This window comes from Haemaphysalis longicornis, unplaced genomic scaffold (genome assembly GCF_048455015.1).
Source record: "Haemaphysalis longicornis isolate Haplotype H1 unplaced genomic scaffold, Haemaphysalis longicornis Haplotype H1 scaffold_1, whole genome shotgun sequence".
Classification (NCBI taxonomy): domain Eukaryota; kingdom Metazoa; phylum Arthropoda; class Arachnida; order Ixodida; family Ixodidae; genus Haemaphysalis; species Haemaphysalis longicornis.
The window spans coordinates 100,141,185-100,163,807 of NW_027526203.1; the positions used below are offsets into that span (position 1 = coordinate 100,141,185).

At 44.7% G+C, this 22,623-nt stretch overlaps 1 protein-coding gene and 1 non-coding gene across 2 annotated transcripts in view; one reads left to right on the plus strand and one right to left on the minus strand.

The window, feature by feature from the left end:
- Positions 1-22,623, minus strand: part of LOC144178451 (cGMP-dependent protein kinase, isozyme 1-like) — a 513,788-nt gene that overhangs the window by 21,373 nt on the left and 469,792 nt on the right. Inside the window, exon 12 of the mRNA XM_077706319.1 lies at positions 19,762-19,903. Within this exon, the coding sequence (XP_077562445.1) occupies positions 19,762-19,903 (142 nt within the window). The remainder of the gene's footprint in view (positions 1-19,761; positions 19,904-22,623) is intronic.
- Positions 17,602-17,674, plus strand: Trnas-gga (transfer RNA serine (anticodon GGA)). The gene has a single exon. It is a non-coding gene; the product is annotated as a tRNA-Ser (tRNA).

A 22,623-nucleotide genomic window follows, 5' to 3' on the forward strand; every position in this document is an offset into this window, starting at 1 on the left:
AATCGGCCCACACCCCAGCAGCTAGAACTAATCGCCGCATGCCAGATCCGGACTGTAGCTAAAAATCAGTTTAAGAATATGTCAAAGGGGATGATAGCGTGGTGAATGATTGCGCTGAAGAGAATCGTCGGCGCGACTTTATAAAGCCGTGACCGAATAACTGCGGCTATACTGTCTTTTTACCTTACCCGGCTCCGAGACCTATTCGCCTCAAAAGCGCCGTATGCAAGAAACGCAAGCGCGCCGCCGGTCGTAGGTGGAAATCCTCAATTATTGTCGTGAGCGAGCATGTGGTTTTTGGAGCCCTCCTATCTGGTCTCCAAAGGCTAGCTTCCCTTATGCTATAAGTGACGAGCCATCGCCAGCACGGCCGACACGAGAAGCAGTGCCACGCAGCCGAAGGCGGAGCATGGGCATAGGCACATAGGCGGACCAGGTGCTCCGGCTGCTAAAAATAAAAATCAGGACGAACCGCTGACCGCAGCCAATAGCTGCGCGTACGTGGGGACGCAAGCGTGTCTCTAAGTTGTTTTGCTCGGCCTTCTCACCTCGTAGCATCCACAGCGCTTTGACGTGCGAGGAAATGGTGAAACTCCGGCCTTAAAGTCTTCGCAACCCATTTAGGGCCCCTTTAAAGAGATTTTAAGTGACATGTTGTAGACCAGGCAGGATTTAAGTGCAATGAGTTGTCAATGAGTGCTTCACTGATATATTTTATTTATCTTTTTATTCACCCTCAGGACCAGTAGGCATGGCAGAGGAGGGTGGTTACAATTTTTTTTCAATACAAGAAAATAACACCATCAGTCGGTTATACAAAGGCAAATTCCCCTCATTATACGATGTTAGCTAGGGCATCATGAAAAAAATGGTTATCAGTAATCGACACAATTTCTGCAGGAAGGTTGTTCCAGTCTCGCGATGTACGGTGTATAAATGTTTGAGCAAATGTTTTTGTATAACTTATGTTGAAACCTACTTTATGAGCGTGATCAGTGCGGTGGGGAAGGTATGACAAAGAAGGAATTATTTACTCCCGTAGTGCATTTTGATGGTACAGCCTCTACGATTTGCAAGGCTATAAAGGGGGCTATTTTGTTATACATGTTCTTGGACCACGCTGTATTAAAACTTAAACAGACAAGGGAAGAGCCCACAAATACAGAAAGATATGCGCGGCACGATGCATTGTTCCGCCTTTGTGGGCTCTTGCCTTGTCTAGGTTTTAATAGAGCGGTCCAAGAACATCTATGACTTTGACCGGCCAAGATCCCACAGAAGTCTTTGTATAAGAAGCCCGTTAATTGGAACCCGAGTAGGATAATTAAAACTACGCGCCACCGAGCAGGGGCCTTGGCGCCTGGCACACGTCCGGAGAAAACGCTCCCTGTGCCTGCTCCCCGCGCTCATAAGAGCGCAGAAGGCAAAATTGCGTGAAACCAATATAAACCCCACGTAGCGGACGTTTTGGAAAACGTTTTGTTTGCGAGATGAGAACGCGAGTAGAGAGGTGTGTCGGGTGCGCTGAATAATGAGGGCACCGTATCTCATGGTGGGGGCCACACGCCAGCGCTTCGTGTCATTGCCTCTTTTGACGCAGTCGTCCTGCTGGGGCCTGAGCTTCCCTGTCTCTCGGCGACGCTCGCCTAGATGGTCACGGCTGCCAGGAGACAACCCTTGATATTCTGGACACAACTGTGTATCCCCCTTGCAACCTGTTCGCTCTTCCGGCTCCCGCTAGAAACTGCGGACCCTGGTTACCCAAGCCCATTTAAGAAGCCCCCGAAACGGACCCAGCTGGAGCACGCCACCGCCAGGAAAGCCTCTTTTGACGCAGGTCAGCCACCTTCAGGAACTCTGCACGTTGCGTTCGATACATTTTTCCTCGAGGTGTCGTTTCCCTCCGACACGCTCGAGTCCTGTTGCAAATCTTTGCTCAAATTGCTGCTCTCTTCCATGGTAACTGCTTTCCATTTCTCGTTTGTTCTCTCAGGAGACATTGAATTGAACCCCGGCCCCAAAACTGTTACTCTGGAATCTCTCGCGGTTGGAATTTCCTGTTTAAGGCCGGAGTAGCGTTGCATTCGGTGTTTGAGTGGTGTGACAATGTTACACTGTCCAAGGTCAAATCAGAGGCTCGGAAGTTATGCAATGCAATTGAACTTGAAAACCTTGCCCATTCCTTAGAGAAACGTAACAAACTTAACCTTCATGTCTTTTTTAGCATAAAAACTCAAAAAGTGGACCAGCCGTTTAAAACGATCGTGCCAGAAATCGGCTCAAGGAAAAACCTTATTGCCAGATACCTACAAGATGAACTGGCAATTTTAACTGTAGACGACCTGTTTCTGGTTCAAACCTCTAACCCCATTAGTTGCTATCCTAAACAAAAGTGGGACCAGAATTTTGCTGATTGCTCAATAGACATAAAGGAACTTTTCTACTCCCTACCCCTTGAAGAACTGCTTATTGGCGTGCAAGAATGTATCGCTAAACATGGTGTTGCGTTCTTAAACAACGCGGGCACGTACACCAGTAGGTTTTTGGAGCTCCTCTCCGTGTACCTTAGGTCCACTTAAGTGTGTTTTGACGAATACTTTCATTCAGAGGAACGGCATATGCATTGGATCATGTATAGCGCCAGTACGTAGCGACTTTTACCTTGCAAAACTGGACAGGAAAATTAACGAATACCTGGATGATTCGGAAGTGTTGAAGGTATTCCAATACGTCGACGATTACCTTGTTGTTGTAGACTATGTGGCCCGGAGCCTAGAAGCCCCTGCAAGCGTGTCATTTCGCTTTTTAGCGAGCACCCGAAGCCTTAGCTTATTACTAGCGAGTTACACCACGAAGCCCGCATTCAGTTTTTAGACGTGAACATACATTTCACCAGCAACCACGTCTGCTGGTCTTACGCTCCTAGGGCGAACAAAGCACTCCTTCCGTCTAGGTCGTCCTACTCCAAGGTCGAGAGAGCCATCGCTTCCCTGTGGGTCAGGAATGCCTCGTCAAAATCAAGCCCGCACATGATTACGGCTTGTCTGGCTCAGCAAGCTGAGCTATAATCGAATTCCGGCTGCCCCACACACCTGGTTGTGTCCGTAGCCGAAATGGTGCTCAAAAAGGGTAATCTGGAAGATCAGTTCTAGTTAAGTAGATCAGATAAGATCAGATCTGATCAGTTGTCGTTCAGCGCCTTGTCCTGTCGTTTCTTCCTTCCGCGTCCCCGTCTGCGTGCGCTGGTAACCTTGTTGATATGCATCACCCACCAAGCCATCCTCGGAGGCCAAGGCTCAAAAAAACAAATCGGGTACACATCTCTTCGCGTGATTTTGAATTGAAACAAGGTTAATTGGATCCTGGTGAATGTGATACAACCCAATATACATAAAGAGGTCCCAAAGTAAACACTGTAGGAGGACCTCTTGTTAGTAAACGCGAGAAGGGAAAAGGTTTGGGCATGTTGGTTCATAGTCACATGTTTCCCTTTTCTTCCTCCTCTCTTCACGCTAGCGAGACGTGTTTATATGCGCAGGTTGTGCAATAAACACTTTGTTAAAAGTTAGCGCTTGTCCTGTCTACGCCTCGTCCTATGTTTGTAGTTTTTTACCGCGCGTGTTTTCTGGGTGAGTAAACGCGAGAACTGGTATAAAAAGGTACAAAAAACGCAGTGCAAAAAGAAAATTATGACAAACAAGGCTAATAAACAATATACGTTTGTGTTATAGAAATATTTTCGAAGACGGAATACATAATTATAGAGTGCAACAGACTTACTGATTGGTCATGAAAAAATAGGTGCAATAATGAATTTTCTGTGTAATCACAGTAAAAAATAGAGCACACGATGTCCTGAGTGAGTGTTTAAATGAGGAAAGAGGCCAGAGATCTTTAAGTTCATGGGGGAGGCTGCTCCAGTTCTTAATAGCAGCAAATTTCCCCGATGGTTTTCTATAGTTTGTGCGCACTCTCGGAGCGCAGATAGTTGTGTTGAAGTGAGAACCGTGCGTTGTTAGGATTAGTAAGTTGCTTTCTATTGATTATGTATAAGTATTCTGAGTTTTTGCTTAAACGGTAAGCAAATATTCCCAGGTTATGCAGAACGAGTTTATCAACTGTGAAAAGGTTTAGTTTCCGAAAAAGTGGCGGCGCATGCGCGTTGTACTGGCTGGATGTTATCAGTCGTACTGCTTGGTTTCAAATGGCTGAAGGGGGGTCAAGTGCGAAGGATAAGTAAGGCCCCAAGACACGATACAGTAGTTGATGTGACTATGAACAAATGAATAACACAGAGAAGTGAGTGTTGATAAGCGGAAATATTGACGCGCTTTTAACAAAACTTTGACACCATACGCAGTCTTCTTTTTAAATACTAATTGTGGGCAGCGAATTTAAAGGAGCAGTCCAGTTGCACACTAAGAAACAAGCACTGGTCGCTTGGGAATATGGGGTCGGAGTTAATGAGCATGGTGACGTTATCATGCCTCAGCTTCCGCGAACTAAAAATCATGAATTGTGTTTGAGAGAGATTAATTACTACCTTATTTCTGTGGTAACACACGCTAAGTTTCTAAGGTCGTTATTTAGATGCTGTGTTATTTCATCATTATTTTCGTGGGCGGTGTAAATGCTTGTGTCGTCCGCGTAAAGTAGACAGCCGGCTTGGGATATTAAGCAGTTTGGATGGTCATTATTGTAAACTAAGAATAAGATTGGCGAAATTATAAACGCTTGTGGTACGCCTATATTTGCTATTTTGATATCCGACATTGCACCTGATACGTAAACGGTTTGTTCTCGATCGAGCAAGCAATTCCTAATGAGGTTTAAAGGGGGACCAATTATACCGTATGAGGCTAATTTTTGAAAAAGAATGTCATGATTTATGGAATCAAATGCGTTACTAAATCTATAAAGGTGGATCCGACTATTTTACCTTCACCAATTGCCTTCTTAAATTGATCAGTAAGCGCTATTAGGGCAAGAGTAGTGGAGTAACCGGGCCCGAAACCGAACTGTCGACGCGTAAGAATGTAGAACTTGTTGAGGGAGTTTAAAACACGTTGTTCAATCAGTCTCTCTATTATTTACTAAAAAATGGAAGTAGTGAAATCGGTCTGTATATATTCACGGCAGTCTTATCCCCCTTTTTGAAGACAGAAATTATTTATTTCTTCTGAGCTCTCGCGGGAAGACAGCAGTTTGAAAGATTAAATTTACAATGTAAGACTTCACTGAATGTAAGTACTGACTTTACTGGATGAAACTGGGAAAAGAAAGAATGATTGTGAAACCTGTCGTTGTGCAGAAGTAAAGGGTGCATTCGTTACATTTGATGTTGTCGGAAAAAATGAGCTGAAGGCGTTAGCGATTTCTTTGTGCTGAACGAAAGACTATTGTGTTGTATTTCTGAGATAACATTGGGATGAGTTTTGTTATTCACAAATTCGTTAAAGATACAACGCTGCTTTCCGCTATTACTACCGGTTTCACTTATTTGTCATTCGTAATAATTCTTTTTAGCGGTTTTCAGCAAAAGCATCGAAACAATACAATATTTTTGTACCGCCTGAGAAGCGCGGCGTTGAAAGGTTGCCGCTTAGTTTTTTTGTACAGGTTTTTATTTCCGCAAGCTTTTGAGCAATCCGGGAGTTCACCAGGGGTTCCCAGGGAATGAGTAGCTTCTACGACACTTTACTGTACATGTAGACGACGTTATGCAGTTGTTTATAATCGCCGTTAATTCATTGTAAGATGATTCAGCATCTTGACACCAGGGGGCGCAGGACATTAACTCTCTGAATTGGTGCTTGTTGAATATTGTTCTGTATGACTGATTATTGGAATAGTTTTTTCGTACAGTGAAAACTAACGGCTATTGGATAATAATCAGTAATGCTTGCTCGAGTGATAAACGCTTCAGGTAGGGTGAAGGCATTTGTTAGCGCATGATGAATAAGTGCCCCTGAGTTGGTGCTCGAAGAACGGGTGAGTGCATGAATTCGTGTTTCATATCCATAGCCAAGAAAGGAATTAGTGTATTCATCAGCGTGCGCGACCGAGTCCTCTAGAAGGTTTATGGTCCCGTCCCCTAAGATCACGACGTTTTTGCTTTCGTTTGAGAGAGAATACAGAATATCATCAAAAGCGGAGCAAAAATTTGAGATAGGAGAGCTCGGGGAACGGTAGATGCAGCCAAAAGCGACTTTCTTGCTATCGTTAAAAACATCAGGACTTTCAACTTCAATTCAAACAGATTCGCAATGCGGTACATTAAGAGAATGGTCAAGTCTACGTTTATCGGTTACACTACATAGTACAAAAATGGCTGATCCACCATAGCTTGATTTTCTTTGCTGGCAGTATTCACACGGAAAGCCATACAGGTTCTTATCACTTTCTGATAGCCATGTTCCCGAGACACAAATGACACAAATGGGGGAGGTCGTTGACGAAAATAAAGTATGAAATTCGTTGTAATGTTCGCGGAGGCTACGGGCGTTAACGTGGGCAGCAGAGTAGCACGTTTGAAAGTACCATAGTAGCAGATCGATTAAAATTTGTGCAGTTGAATGTAGGCCATTTTTTTGGTGTTAGCTGATTATTCGGGTGACGTCTTAACAGAAGCTGGAAAGGTCAGCCTCGTTGCGGACACGGTGGTTGGTTGGTTGTGGGGTTTAACGCGCCGACGCAACGCAGGCGATGAGGCGCGCCGTAGTGGAGGGCTCCGGATTAATTTGGACCACCTGCCGATCTTTATCGTGCGCCGAAATCTCGTACACACGGGCGTTTTCGCTTTTCGCCTCCATCAGAAAAGCGGCCGCCGCGGCCGGGAATCGAACCCGCGACCTCGTGCTCAGCAGCGCAATTGCGGACACGGTGAACTTTGCTGTCTTTGGTTTCAATGGCCTGGCGTTAATATGGAAATATTCGGTCCAGATAAACCAGTTGTTTTCTATTTTCAGGTTTACAGCCTTCCGGAACAATCGTTTGTTGGCAGGGGTGAGGTGGTCATTGATGTCGACCGGTTTTGGGTTAGTACCGTGACAGTTTATTTCGTCTGTTTGCAGTCGTGCCTTCCGCGCCTTCAGCGTTTTTGGCGTGAGAGCAAAAGCGAACGAATAGATTATTGACGTTTCCCTTCGATGGTACTCGGTATACGATATCTAGGTCAGCTTTGGAAACAGGAATTTCTATCTTTTCTGCGATTGTTTTCAGTATCGCTACTACATCTTCCCCTTCGTTTCCGGAACTACTTTGATTACGATGTTATTTTTCCTTTAGTATTGCTGAGGTTCCACAACTCTGCTTTTTAGTTTTTCGTTCCATGCATTTAGCCTTTTATTGGCAGCTTTACCTCTTCCAGTCCAGTGTTTCCTTGTTCCCCTAGGTCATTCAGCATGGTTATGCCTTCCTAGCTTTCAGCCACTTCATTCTACTGGGGTTCGTTATATATATATATATATATATATATATATATATATATATATATATATATATATATATATATATATATATATATAGTAGGAAATGAAGGGCTCGTTGAGGAAATACAGAAAGATAGGTCAGCAGTCTACAACGCCAAAGGAGGCATAGGGGTGTGGTTAGGCTCTTTTCTTTTTCACTACGGTTAATGAAGTAAACATTTTTTTAATATACAGAAGAAAGAAAGAAAGAAAGAAAAACACGCGCCCAGAGTGGGGACCGAACCCACGCCTTTCGATTACATGTCGAATGCCTTACCAATTCGGCTATCTGGGCGACTGTGTTCTCCTTCACTTTCTGGGCTATTTACAATTACTAGAATTGTATCTGACGCTTGAGGGTGGTAGCCAGCGCCACTCTGACTACACGGGGAGAAGGGGACCTTCTTTTCAACCCCCGGGGCGTGACTCAAACGTCTACAGCCTGTCATGAGCGGGTAACTGGCGGGAAGCCCTCTTATGCTACGTAGGCATCAACGCTGCCACAACCGAGACCCTCGCTAGGCTTTCGCAGAATAATATAGTAAGGAAAGGAGGGGCTCGTTGAGGAAATACAGAAAGATAGGTCAGCAGTCTACAACGCCAAAGGAGGCATAGGGGTGTGGTTAGGCTCTTTTCTTTTTCACTACGGTTAATGAAGTAAACATTTTTTTAATATACAGAAGAAAGAAAGAAAGAAAGAAAAACACGCGCCCAGAGTGGGGACCGAACCCACGCCTTTCGATTACATGTAGAATGCCTTACCAATTCGGCTATCTGGGCGACTGTGTTCTCCTTCACTTTCTGGGCTATTTACAATTACTAGAATTGTATCTGACGCTTGAGGGTGGTAGCCAGCGCCACTCTGACTACACGGGCAGAAGGGGACCTTCTTTTCAACCCCCGGGGCGTGACTCAAACGTCTACAGCCTGTCATGAGCGGGTAACTGGCGGGAAGCCCTCTTATGCTACCTAGGCATCAAGGCTGCCACAACCGAGACCCTCGCTAGGCTTTCGCAGAATAATATAGTAAGGAAATGAGGGGCTCGTTGAGGAAATACAGAAAGATAGGTCAGCAGTCTACAACGCCAAAGGAGGCATAGGGGTGTGGTTAGGCTCTTTTCTTTTTCACTACGGTTAATGAAGTAAACATTTTTTTAATATACAGAAGAAAGAAAGAAAGAAAGAAAAACACGCGCCCACAGTGGGGACCGAACCCACGCCTTTCGATTACATGTCGAATGCCTTACCAATTCGGCTATCTGGGCGACTGTGTTCTCCTTCACTTTCTGGGCTATTTACAATTACTAGAATTGTATCTGACGCTTGAGGGTGGTAGCCAGCGCCACTCTGACTACACGGGGAGAAGGGGACCTTCTTTTCAACCCCCGGGGCGTGACTCAAACGTCTGCAGCCTGTCATGAGCGGGTAACTGGCGGGAAGCCCTCTTATGCTACGTAGGCATCAACGCTGCCACAACCGAGACCCTCGCTAGGCTTTCGCAGAATAATATAGTAAGGAAATGAGGGGCTCGTTGAGGAAATACAGAAAGATAGGTCAGCAGTCTACAACGCCAAAGGAGGCATAGGGGTGTGGTTAGGCTCTTTTCTTTTTCACTACGGTTAATGAAGTAAACATTTTTTAATATACAGAAGAAAGAAAGAAAGAAAGAAAAACACGCGCCCAGAGTGGGGACCGAACCCACGCCTTTCGATTACATGTAGAATGCCTTACCAATTCAGCTATCTGGGCGACTGTGTTCTCCTTCACTTTCTGGGCTATTTACAATTACTAGAATTGTATCTGACGCTTGAGGGTGCTAGCCAGCGCCACTCTGACTACACGGGCAGAAGGGGACCTTCTTTTCAACCCCCGGGGCGTGACTCAAACGTCTACAGCCTGTCATGAGCGGGTAACTGGCGGGAAGCCCTCTTATGCTACGTAGGCATCAACGCTGCCACAACCGAGACCCTCGCTAGGCTTTCGCAGAATAATATAGTAAGGAAATGAGGGGCTCGTTGAGGAAATACAGAAAGATAGGTCAGCAGTCTACAACGCCAAAGGAGGCATAGGGGTGTGGTTAGGCTCTTTTCTTTTTCACTACGGTTAATGAAGTAAACATTTTTTTAATATACAGAAGAAAGAAAGAAAGAAAGAAAAACACGCGCCCAGAGTGGGGACCGAACCCACGCCTTTCGATTACATGTAGAATGCCTTACCAATTCGGCTATCTGGGCGACTGTGTTCTCCTTCACTTTCTGGGCTATTTACAATTACTAGAATTGTATCTGACGCTTGAGGGTGGTAGCCAGCGCCACTCTGACTACACGGGCAGAAGGGGACCTTCTTTTCAACCCCCGGGGCGTGACTCAAACGTCTACAGCCTGTCATGAGCGGGTAACTGGCGGGAAGCCCTCTTATGCTACCTAGGCATCAAGGCTGCCACAACCGAGACCCTCGCTAGGCTTTCGCAGAATAATATAGTAAGGAAATGAGGGGCTCGTTGAGGAAATACAGAAAGATAGGTCAGCAGTCTACAACGCCAAAGGAGGCATAGGGGTGTGGTTAGGCTCTTTTCTTTTTCACTACGGTTAATGAAGTAAACATTTTTTTAATATACAGAAGAAAGAAAGAAAGAAAGACAAACACGCGCCCAGAGTGGGGACCGAACCCACGCCTTTCGATTACATCGAGGGCTACCACCCTCAAGCGTCAGATACAATTCTAGTAATTGTAAAAAGCCCAGAAAGTGAAGGAGAACACAGTCGCCCAGATAGCCGAATTGGTAAGGCATTCGACATGTAATCGAAAGGCGTGGGTTTGGTCCCCACTCTGGGCGCGTGTTTTTCTTTCTTTCTTTCTTTCTTTCTTCTGTATATTAAAAAAATGTTTACTTCATTAACCGTAGTGAAAAAGAAAAGAGCCTAACCACACCCCTATGCCTCCTTTGGCGTTGTAGACTGCTGACCTATCTTTCTGTATTTCCTCAACGAGCCCCTCATTTCCTTACTATATTATTCTGCGAAAGCCTAGCGAGGGTCTCGGTTGTGGCATCCTTGATGCCTAGGTAGCATAAGAGGGCTTCCCGCCAGTTACCCGCTCATGACAGGCTGTAGACGTTTGAGTCACGCCCCGGGGGTTGAAAAGAAGGTCCCCTTCTCCCCGTGTAGTCAGAGTGGCGCTGGCTAGCACCCTCAAGCGTCAGATACAATTCTAGTATTTGTAAATAGCCCAGAAAGTGAAGGAGACACAGTCGCCCAGATAGCCGAATTGGTAAGGCATTCGACATGTAATCGAAAGGCGTGGGTTCGGTCCCCACTCTGGGCGCGTGTTTTTCTTTCTTTCTTTCTTTCTTTCTTTCTTCTGTATATTAAAAAAATGTTTACTTCATTAACCGTAGTGAAAAAGAAAAGAGCCTAACCACACCCCTATGCCTTCTTTGGCGTTGTAGACTGCTGATTTATCTTTCTGTATATATATATATATATATATATATATATATATATATATATATATATATATATAGTGTCTGGAACTATAAAAACTTACACAGAGAGCGAAAAAATAATGTAAGTAGAGACAAAGGCAAACGAGCAAGACATTAAAATGTGAATAAAAGTTTACTGGCGTTTCAGGAAGAGGACTTCCTTTCTTCGGAGTGAGGAGTAAATTGGTTTCAGGGTTATATATATACACAAAATGTAGCAAGGGCGAGGGCAGGGCAAAGAAAGGGAGAGTTTGTACAATGCGATCATGGTTAGTGGAAAGCGATAGAATGAGAGAAGTGGAAGAGGGAGGGGAGAGAAAATAAATAAATAAATAAAAATAAATAAAAAGGATAACAAGAACCCACAGTCACGTTGTACGAGCATGAGAAAAAAGAGCAAAACAAGAAACAAAACAACAAGAAAAAAATACAAAACAATAAATTAACAAGGTAATTCCCCCCTTCCCCGTGGCAACAGGGGTGAAAGAGGGATCAAAACAGGATATGCCCACGCACGTGTTTGACATCGGCAAAAAAATCAGTCACGCGGAACAATGAAGTTCCAAAGAAGGTATGCCCATGCACACAAAGGGCGAACATCTGCCCATACACACCCGTCCTAATAATCAGGGTCAGGTGATTGAAGCATGAGACATGTGGCTTGTGTTGGTTCGAGGCAAGGGTCGCGTCCAAAAGCAGTACGAGAGGCAATTTCGACAGGAAATAAGTGTACATTGGTATAAAATAAGCAGAAAAAGGCAGGGAAGAAAAAAAAGACAGGGTCAAACAAGCCACGATAAGTAAGATAAGAGAAGGCAGGTGAACGCGGATGACGCGCACCGGGCGATGCACGCCTGGTAGGCACACCGCACCAGTTCAGGGAACGCCAAGGCGGTCAGCAACGAATACTAAAAAACAGCAATAGAAAAAAAGAAAGCGGAGAGGAAAGCAATCACACACGCTAGCGTGCACAAATTGATTACAAGGGGAGAGTGACAAAGCTAACAATGGTACCGCTGCCTTCTACCCACAACATAATGTCCAGACGTGCTGGTCAAATTTGGTTTAGTGAAGCCATTGTGCTAAAAAACACGATGCTAGCACGAAACTCTAACCATCTACGGGGGGTCGCCAACTGATGATAAAATATTATCGAGGGAAAGAAATGAACAGGCATAATACTAGCCTGAGAAATGCAGCCGAAATTTTAATCGGAGGAAAGACGTCAATTTCCCATAGCATTCATTGATGCCAAACGACCCTGACTTAAACTTATAGATGAGGTAGGACTCACGAACCTGGCGATAGTGATGCGTTTTAAAACAAGATTCAAGAATTGTGGCCTTCAGTTGTTCAAAAGAATGATCAGGAGTATTAACATGCTTTGATAGAGGAAAAGAAGGGCAGGTTTTTGCATGAGAGCGGTGAATAAACCTCAAACGAAAGGGTGTTTCAGTCTGGCCGATGTATTGTTTGCGGCAGGGAGTGCATTCCAGTATGTATACAACGTTGGCGGAATCACAGTTAAAGTTCTCTTGTACATTATCATAATAGCTTGAAGCTATGCTGGCGGCGCGCTGTGTGGTGGTCATTTGTGGGCATACCTTACACCGTGGTTTGTTACAGGGCATGCAACCAGTAGTCTGGTGTCGGCTGATGCTGGATTTGGTGAGAACGTCGCCCAAATTTTTGCTGCGTCTATAAACAACACGTTGCGGCTCGGGAAATGTTCTTTTTAGGCGTTCACTTTGAGCAATATATTGTGATGTTTCTTTAGAATGGATGCAACTCTCGGAGAAGAGGCCGAAAGGGTCAAAATGAGGTTGTTTGTGGATTGGGTTTTGAAGCTTTTTTACGGAGAATGTCGGCGCGGTTCAACTGGTTAGCTCGTGTAATAGCGTCATCGATCACCTGCTCTGGGTATTTTTTATTCAGAGCGCGGTTTTAATTTCTCTACAGTTAGAATCAAAATCCGCCTGGCTTGTGCAGATTCGTCTAAAGCGGTGAGATTGGCTATAAGGTATTGCAGTCTTGCAGTGCCTGACATGGCTTCTGGGGAATTACAAATACTGGCGCGTGTCCGTAGGTTTCCTATAGAGATTAGTCTGAAGCCTGCCCTGAGAAACTGTGCCAGTAACATCCAGGAAATTTATGGTGTGCGTAGAGTAGGAATGAGAGAGGGAGATAGTAGGATGCGCAAGGTTACAAGCCTCAATAAACGCAAGAAGTTCTATTTCCTCGTGTTGCCATATCATGAATTTATCTTCTATATACGTTTTGTAGTACAGTGGCTTCAAATTTTGGGTTGCGAGGAAGTTTTACGCTAGACATCCCATAAAGATATTCGCGTAGTTGGGCCGGATTTTGCTTCCCATTGACGTTCCGCTTACTTGCACGTAATTGACACCATCAAACTCAAAATTGATGATGATGATGGTTGGATGTTAATGGCGCAAGGCCAACTGGGGCAAAGAGCGCCAAAACAGTGGTTAAATATGAGAGCTGAGAACGTAGACACTCAAATCAGTAAGCAAGAACAAAAGTCAAATCAATAAAAGACAGTGAGGATGGCTGGTGTAAAAGGCCAGGTTGCGATGGTGCGTGGCATGAAATAAGGCTTTAAAAAACTACGCGTGATAGGAAATGAGATGTAAAAACTTGATGTCACTGAGAAACTTAAAAGTGCGTTGCACAGGAATCACGGGATCATCCGCTAGAAAGAGTGCTGGGTGTAGTGGAATGTGTTGTCTGTAGAGTTGAGGGAAGTGCTTGCGTCTTGTTGTCTTTAGTGCTTTGCATGTAATGAGGATGTGAAGTACGGATAGGCCCTCCCCACACCTGCTACACAGGGGTCTTGGAGATCCAGTGAGCAGATGGGAGTGTGTCGCGTGTGTGTGGCCTATGCGTAATCTAGCTAGGGCAACTTCGATGAATCTGTTGTGTGAGTCACTAGTTTATTGTCCTAAGTGTCAAACTCAACATTGTTAAGTTCAAGGATAAGGTGAAGGAAAGTTTCAAGGGTGAGAGAATAGATAGGTTTGTCACCCGCCGACCGCTCATACGCACATGATACAGCGGTGATTCCAACCGCATGCGGAATGTTAGTGTATAGCGACACGACATCCAGGGTAACAAGTAAACAGTTGCTAGGAATTTCTATCTTCATGATATCTGAGAGAAAATCATTTGTATCCCTAATGAAGGATGGAAAGCTGTGGGGGATGTCGCGAATGAGAGAGCCGACATAGCGCGAGAGGTTATCGGTGACTGTAACGATGCCAGAAACAATGGCGCGCCCTGGGTTGTTTTTATGAATCTTAGGGAGAAGGTGGAATCTACCGGCTACTGGGCTTACGGTAATAAGAGAACGAGCAGTTGTTTCCGTTATTTCCAGGTTTTGAAGAAGCTCAGTGAGTTCATCTTTGACAATTAGCTTATAATCATTAGTGGGATCATTAGGGAGTACTCTGTAGAACGTAGATTGTGATAGTTGTCTATGAGCCTCGTTAACAAAGTCAGCTTTGTCGAGGATCACGATGGCGCCTCCTTTATCGGCCGGTTTGATTACTATTTCGGGGCAACCGGCGAGTTCTTCCAGGGCTTTCTTTTCCTTGTTTGTGATGTTACGGCGGAAGGAGATTTGCTTTTGGTATGCTGCTCGTACATCGCAATGAATGGCTTTAATGTACATGTCGAGGCCTGTATCGCGCTGCGTGGGAGGGCTCCAGTGCTTGTGGCTTGGTAACGCAGTTCGGGCTTCGTCGATTGGAGGACGGTCATGGAAGCACTCTCGCATTCTCATATTTCTGGCGAAGTTATCTAAGTTCTTAAAAAGTTTAAATTCGCCACAACCGCCAGTTGCCGGGCAAATATTCAGGCCTTTTGACAGGGCGCACATTTGATCTGGTGACAGGGTAATACTAGAGAGGTTCATCACATTTCCAGGGAGATTTTGTTAGCGTTGATATCCTGCGTAGACCTGACATAAGGGGGATAAAAGTTTGGGTTTCATTTGGCAGACTGACTAGTACCGGCGCTAATGTGAGCCGGTGAACGGCCAGTATTTGGCGCGTTAACCACGTTAAAGGGGCGATTTTCATATGCATTCCCAGATAATGGACAGCCATTAGTAGTGGGGCTAACTTTATTCTTACGGTTGTAGTCATTGCTAGGAATATGATCTCGGGAAAATTTACGGACTTTTGTTTTGGATATGGCGGATACCTTTTTGGACTCGTAGCTGTGTAGAAGGCCTGATTCTTTATTGCTTAGCTCCTTACGAAGAATTTTCTCTTCCTGGCGGGGGGAATGGGACATAGTGTCGTAGTCATTTGGAATTATCTGCGTTAATTGCAAGGATGCGTTGTCTAGTACCTGTTGCCACTTCCTCATGTTAGATGGTGAGGGTTCGGCAGTTGCAGGTCTCAGCCTAGCCCTCAAACCCTTGCGTCGAACCAAGAGAAGCCAAGTGTCTCATTTTTACCATCACCTGACCCTGATTCTTAGAACGGGTGTGTATGGGCAGATGTTCCCCCTTTGTGTGCATGGGCATATCTTCTTCCGACCTTCTTCGTTCCGCGTGACTGATTTTTTTGCAGATGTCAAACACGTGCATGAGCATATCTTGTTTTGACCCCTCTTTCACCCCTGTTGCCACGGGGAAAGGGGGGAATTACCTTGTTAATTTATTTTGTGTAATATTTTTTCTCGTTGTTTCTTTTCTCGTTTGGCTCTTTTTGTTCATGCTCGTACCGCGTGACTGGGGGTGCTTGTTATCCTTTTTATTTACTTTTATTTTTTTCTCCCCTCCCTCTTCCACTTCTCTCATTCTTTTGCTGCCCACCAACCATGAGAACATTGTACGAACTCTCCCTTTCCTTGAGCAGTTTACTGCTCAACCCTGGCGAAGACACTGGAACCCACAGCCACACAAGCGACCCTGGTGAGTAGGTAGGAGCGGGAGTCGTTTTGTCGTGGTGTGACTTCTGACACTACTGATCTTTCGTGGTTAACGATCGGGGCAACTGACGACATTCTTCGGCGTGCTTGGCAACGTCGGAGATGGGCGTGCACTCTGACTCATCGGGCCGATAGTGAAGTATGGTGTCCAGTGTGCATGAAGGCTCTTTGTAACGTCACTAACGTCACTAACGGTAACGTCACTTAACATGAATACCCAAGAAAGTGCTGGGGAAACAGCCCCGCTGGTAGCGTAGTGGTTATCGCACCAGACCGGTATTCTGGAGGTCGTGGGTTCGGATCCCACCCGGCGGGCATTTTTCACCACTTTCTTTCTGACTCAAAAAATTCATCTGTGTCTATGACCAACCACGACCCCCCCTTTGCTTTCCGAGGTTTTCTGGACTGCCAACCCTGATTTTCTGTCTTATTTCACCGAGCCCCTCATTTCCCATTTTCTGATTCGCTACATGTTTAGCGAGGGCCTCTGTTCTGGCAGTCTTGGTGCCAAAGGGAGATTAAGAGGGTTCAACGCTGGTCGACCCCTCTCGACATGTCGTAGACACTCGAGTCACGGCCCGGGGGTAAAAAAGAAGGTCCCCTTCACCCCGAGTATCCGAGTGGCGCTGGCTAACACCCCCAAGTGCAGGAAACAAAAATACATTAACATAAATACCCAAGAAAGTGCTGGGGAAACAGCCCCGCTGGTAGCGTAGTGGTTATCGCACCAGACCGGTATTCTGGAGGTCGTGGGTTCGGATCCCACCCGGCGGGCATTTTTTCACCACTTTCTTTCTGACTCAAAAAATTCTGCATCTCATTCTATGACCAACCACAACCTACCCTCTGCTTTCCGAGGTTTTCTGGACTGCCAACCCCTATTTTCTGTTTATATATATATATATATATATATATATATATATATATATATATATATATATATATATATATATATATATATATATATATATATATACAGAAAGAAATGCCGGCAGTTTACAACGCCAAAGAAGGCATACGGGAATGGTTAGACTATTTTTTACCGTTAGTGATGTTACATTATTTTTTTTAATTATTACGTGAGAAAGAAAGAAAGAAAAACACGCGCCCAGAGTGGGGACCGAACGTTCGGGAAAAAGCCTTCATGAGCCTTCACAGCACAGCAAAAAATTATTACATTGGCATAAATACCCCAGAAAGCGGGGGGGAAAATCGTCCTGCCGGTAGCGTAGTGGTTATCGCACCAGACCGGTATTCTGGAGGTCGTGCGTTCGGATCCCGCCTGGCGGGCATTTTTTCTCCGCTTTCTTCCTTTCTTTCCAAATTCTTTATCTGTTTCAATGACCTACCACAACCTCCCCTTTGCTTTCCTAGGTTTTCTTGACTGCTAGCCCTTATTTCTGTGTTATTTTCTGCGAGCCCCTCATTTCCTATTCTGATTCGCTACAGGCATAGCGAGGGCCTCTGTTCCGGCAGTCTTGGTGCCATAGCAAGCTTAAGAGGGTTCAACGCTGGTTGACCCCTCTCGACATGTCGTATACACTCGAGTCACGGTGCGGGGATTAAAAAGAAGGTCCCCTTCACCCCGAGAAGTCAGAGTGGCGCTGGCTACCACCCCCAAGCACAGGAAAAAGTTACATTGACATAATTACCCCAGAAAGCGGGGGGGGGGGGGGGGGGGAAATCGCCCCGCCGGTAGCGGAGTGGTTATCGCACCAGTCCGGAATTCTGGAGGTCGTGGGTTCGGATCCCGCCTGGCGGGCATTTTTTCTCCGCTTTCTTTCTTTCTTTCTTTCCAATTTCTTTATCTGTTTCAATGGCGTACCACAACCTCCCCTTTGCTTTCCGAGGTTTTCTTGACTGCTAGCCCTTATTTCTGTATATATATATATATATATATATATATATATATATATATATATATATATATATTTATATATATATATATATATATATATATATATATATATATATATATATATATACATATATATATATATAATGCCGCGAACCATACATTGGGTTTGTTTGTTTATTTGTGTTTTGCTTTTACCGCCCGGTTGCGCCGGTCTGTGTTATCTCTGCGCCAAGGGAAGCGCGTGTTCCATTCTTTCTTTCTGTGCCGCATGTGTTATCTGTTGTGATAGGAAGAGCATTCCGATCTAACGTGAACGGCCCAGAATAATCTTGGATCTGCTATGTTCTCGATGTGAATCGACGTTTCGAGAACCACGCGCCCCGAAAGATAAAAAGCCTGCAGTGCGGACACCGGAGCATTCGATTCGACGAAACTCGCCTGTGCAAGTCGCTTTGTTGACCACTGCTTCGCGGCCTCTGTATTCTTTTATTCTTTTCAGTTGTTAGGGGAGCACAAGTTCGCTCCAATAAACGTGTTTCTCATTCAAGACAACTGCATCGTCCTTGTCTTCGTGACAATATATATATATATATATATATATATATATATATATATATATATATATATATATATATATATATATATATATATATAGCGAATCAGAAATTGGAAAATGAAGGCTCCGTTAAATAAGACAGAAAATAAGGGTTGGCAGTCAAAAAAACCTCGGAAAGCAAAGGGGAGGTTGTAGTGGGTCATAGAAACAGATGAAGAATTTTCGGATTCAGAAAGAAAGTGGCGAAAAAATGCCCGCCGGGCGGGATCCGAGCCTTTTTCCTCTTGTGGAAAAAAGCGTCGACACAACACCTCTTTTTTCGTCAGAACAGAGTCGGTAAATGAGTAACTAAGTTGTGGTATTGGAAAAAAACATTCACAGCATTTAGGCAAAGAAAGCATTGATATTGCTACACTATGATTTTTTAGCTCGTACCGAAGAAGTGGAAAGCTTCCGGTACTTGGTAACAAAATACATCAGGGGGAGAGGGGGGAGGGTCACGCTGCTGTCTCTGTTGGTCACAGTAAATTAGTGTCCGTGTTGTTTAATAATGTACGCTTGGAGGCGTTGCATAATATTTAAAAAAAAACTAATTACTGTGTTAGGGGTGACTGCGAAATGGCGTACGCATCGGAACGACGTCTGTGAAGGGGGTAGCGAAGAAAAGTTTGATATTCACCTAAATACAGCAATACGGCTGCAAAGGAAAGCCATACAGCTTTCTCAAAAACTTCGCATTTGAAGAAAAATTCGTCCTGGTCCAGCATTCAAACCGGGGAAAATCGCTTAACCGGGGCAGTTCTACCAACTGAGCTAACCAGGAGGCTAGTCGTTTGCCGCGCGAGAGCGAATTGATCAACAACTCGAAGTGAGGGACAGGTGTTAATCATCAAGACTTAGGGGAAATACCCAAGGTGGAGTAAGTTTCTGCGAAAAAAAGTTTGAAATCCACCTAAATGGAGCCATACGGCTGCATTTATTCGACCTGATTTCCACAAAATCTGGTCGAATAACAGTGAAGAGATGGTCCCTCGTTTTCTCCTTACATCGGCGGCGGCCTGCACAATGCCCCAATTTCTTCATACACACTCGCAGATGGAAATTTAAGAAATGATATAACATCAAGAAAGCATTAGAAAAACGAACATACAGTTTTTAGTCCTTTGTGCGTTCCGAAATCTCGGTATGTTATGTGAATATCGATTATAGGGGATGACGATGTCTACCTTGCCGCAGCAAGCCAATGGTTCTGGGGTACGGCGGCCTTTCAAAGAATGCGGGTGAACACGGGTAAAACGGAAGCACTGAATGATAATCGTCCTCCGACAGTGTATACTGCCGGCTATAAGTAACGACAACAGCTTTACTTTGTGGGAAAAAAAATGTGGTATTTGCAACTTCTCTGCCAAGGCGTGCGTCGCAGAAAATCTCTCACCAGTTTTGCGTATCCGGATGAGTCCAAGACCATGTTCTCCGGCTTCAGATCTCGGTAGACTATGTGCTTGTCGTGGAGATACTGCAGAGCTTCTAGCACGCAGGCAGTGTAGAACCTTGTCGTGCAATCGTCAAATGCACCCCTGGGCAAAGAACATCTTGTTAAGCGATTTGAAGAAGTCATGAACTGATGCTAAATAACTGTAATGATTTATTAAATGATTTATTTGGTCTAGTTTTTTATATTCCATCGTGTACGGTTCAGCGCTTTGGGGCAAACGAAAACAGAGCCTAGAAAGGCGCTCTTGTGTTGTGTCTTTTCTAGTCCCTTTTTTTGCGCTAAACCGTACATAACTGCTATGATGCTCCCGTAGGCACAAGGTAGGGGAAAATTCTACCAAATGTCCAAAGTGCCCCTGATGCCATCGCTGAAAAGTAACAATTGTGGCTGAATGGCTGATTCAAACTACACCAAATTAACTATTTTTCAACTTTTGTCTGTGTGAGTATTGCTTAGCTTTATTCATTAAATCCAGTTTTTGGGTTTTCAGCGGAATCGCAACACTTAATTTATGTGTGCGGGTCGGACCTATTAAGAACCTAGAGACCCACCGCATAGACGTCACACTGATTTGCAAAGCGATCTGTTGGTATATCGGCGTTCTCTACACAGTTTTTGTCATTCGTAATTAAAAGGTGATATCTTGTTTATTTAAGGTTTTGTAATTCTAGGGAAATGTTTCGCCCGGGCCAATCTCAGCCTATCGGTTGCACTGATGGTGCAAGGAAAACGCCAGTTGTAACACGCTTCAACCGTGAAACATGTGTGGTATAATGGCCCAATGAGCTCGCATCACGCCTCCACATTCAAAAATTCATTCTGGCAAGGTGTTTAGAACATTTTCGTAACTCAATTCGTAGTCCCAATAACAACTTTGTATTAGAAGTTTGAAAAAAATCTCATTGTAATTACAGGCTTTCTCAAATTAACAAAACAATGTTATAGGAAGCTCCCAATAGGATCGATACACAGCACTTAGGTGACCTAGCTGACTTGTGTGGACAGGAGTTGTCAATTTACTGTTTGAACTATATTCAGCTCAAAATTACGTGATAACAATTTCCCCACAGATGCGCTTCCCAAAGCAAGCTTCAGTGCAGCACCTAATTTATTAGAGATAACTTTTCATGTATATATCTCAATTCCTTAATTTAGAAATCGCACATACAGGAAATGCATGCAGCGATTACTGCATTCAGTCGTACGTTCAGAAATTCTTGTTTCTGTTCACCAAAAAGGAACCAATACATTCGTTCTCGGCTTTAAATGGCAATTTAACAACGTCTCTCCTAAGCTACGTCAGTTCAAACTAGCGTTTTTTTCTTACCGGAGCACCTATAGGTTTTCTGGTAGTTTTTTCTTTCCGGCAGGGTATTCCGAAGAGCTGATGCATAGCTTACCTAGAGTGTGCAAAAACGAACGACAAACGAAAGCAAGGTGACGGGCCGAGCTCTGCCTATAGCCTTCTTTGCCTTTCTCTATCGGCTTTGTGTGCACTTGTTAAGGTATGAAGCATTAACCGCTCGCCAAGTTGGCCGTTCTTTTGTATACAATTGATAGCTACTCTTATGGCGTGGGAATTTGTTGTTTTGAACGAAGTAGTTTTATTCCCCCTTTACAAGCTAATGTGAGCCGCAATCCCAAAAAGTTAGCGTACATAGCATAGGTAAAAAGTTGCACGGGGAATTGTTTTAACGCACTTCTAAGAGTAAACGAAATTCCTGCGCCAAATACAGGTATTTATAGCACAGGAAGGAATGTCAACGGCAGTTCTGTGAGTTCATCTACAAACTAAATGTGCTAAACACGTGTTTGGAGAATTGTCGATACAATTCTGAAGGTTTACATACTCGTCTTTGATGGTCAATATCCATATATGTCTGTAACGAAATAAACCAAGCACTGCGGCAGCAGCACGTTGCCATTTTTCACGCAGATTCTTGGCTGCCTGGACCTTCAGCGAAGCCACCGCACCCGGTGCTACAGCCCTAGAGCCCAGCCGCTTCCTAGCCCAGCCGCCCAGTACTATAGCCCAGCCTCTTTCCACCTTCCGGAGAAGCGCAAGCAGCAACAGCATACAGACTACCATCCCGTCGCCCTAGTGAGGGTCAGAGTACGTCACCGTGTGTACAGATAGTGTGCAAGCCCCCTTTTCCTTTACTCCAACTGTACAGCTGTCGTGCCCCGCCTACATCAACAAGTGAAATCATTGTCTCGGCACTAGCATCTAGTGTGCAATGTGGCGGTGGCCCCAGCAGCATGCTTAAGCTCTTCTTCCCCGGAGGTACGTGTTTGAAGCAATAAATACTGCCTCAGGCCTGACACTTTTCATTTGCTGGTGCTTTTTTCGTCCACCAAATATTGTCTATTGTGTTCAAATGTCCTGTATAGCTTTGACTCTGCAATCGCCCCCTCACAGCAGCCCCTCAAACCGGCTCTAACACTGGCACCCCTGCCACTTCGCAGAACCTTGCAACACAACCGAATGCCCATAGCTGAAACTTTTGGCTTAGGGGATCCTCGCAACCCAGAAGTTTCAGCAACTGCTCGCTGAAGAAAAAAAATGGCTCCTGATGCATCCGATATCAAGATGTAGTTCAATGCTCGATGAGGCATTTGAGGCATTTGTAGTGTCACTATATTTGACATGAGCGGGACAAGATACCGAGGCCACGTGCGATAACGTTCTGTTGTTATGTAAGCCAATCAAACTGGAAGAAAATACGCCTCCAAAATCGCTCTTGTAAAATCGATGTGGACGCCATAACACCAGTTTTCTTTTTCGTGTTCTTTGTTGTTCTT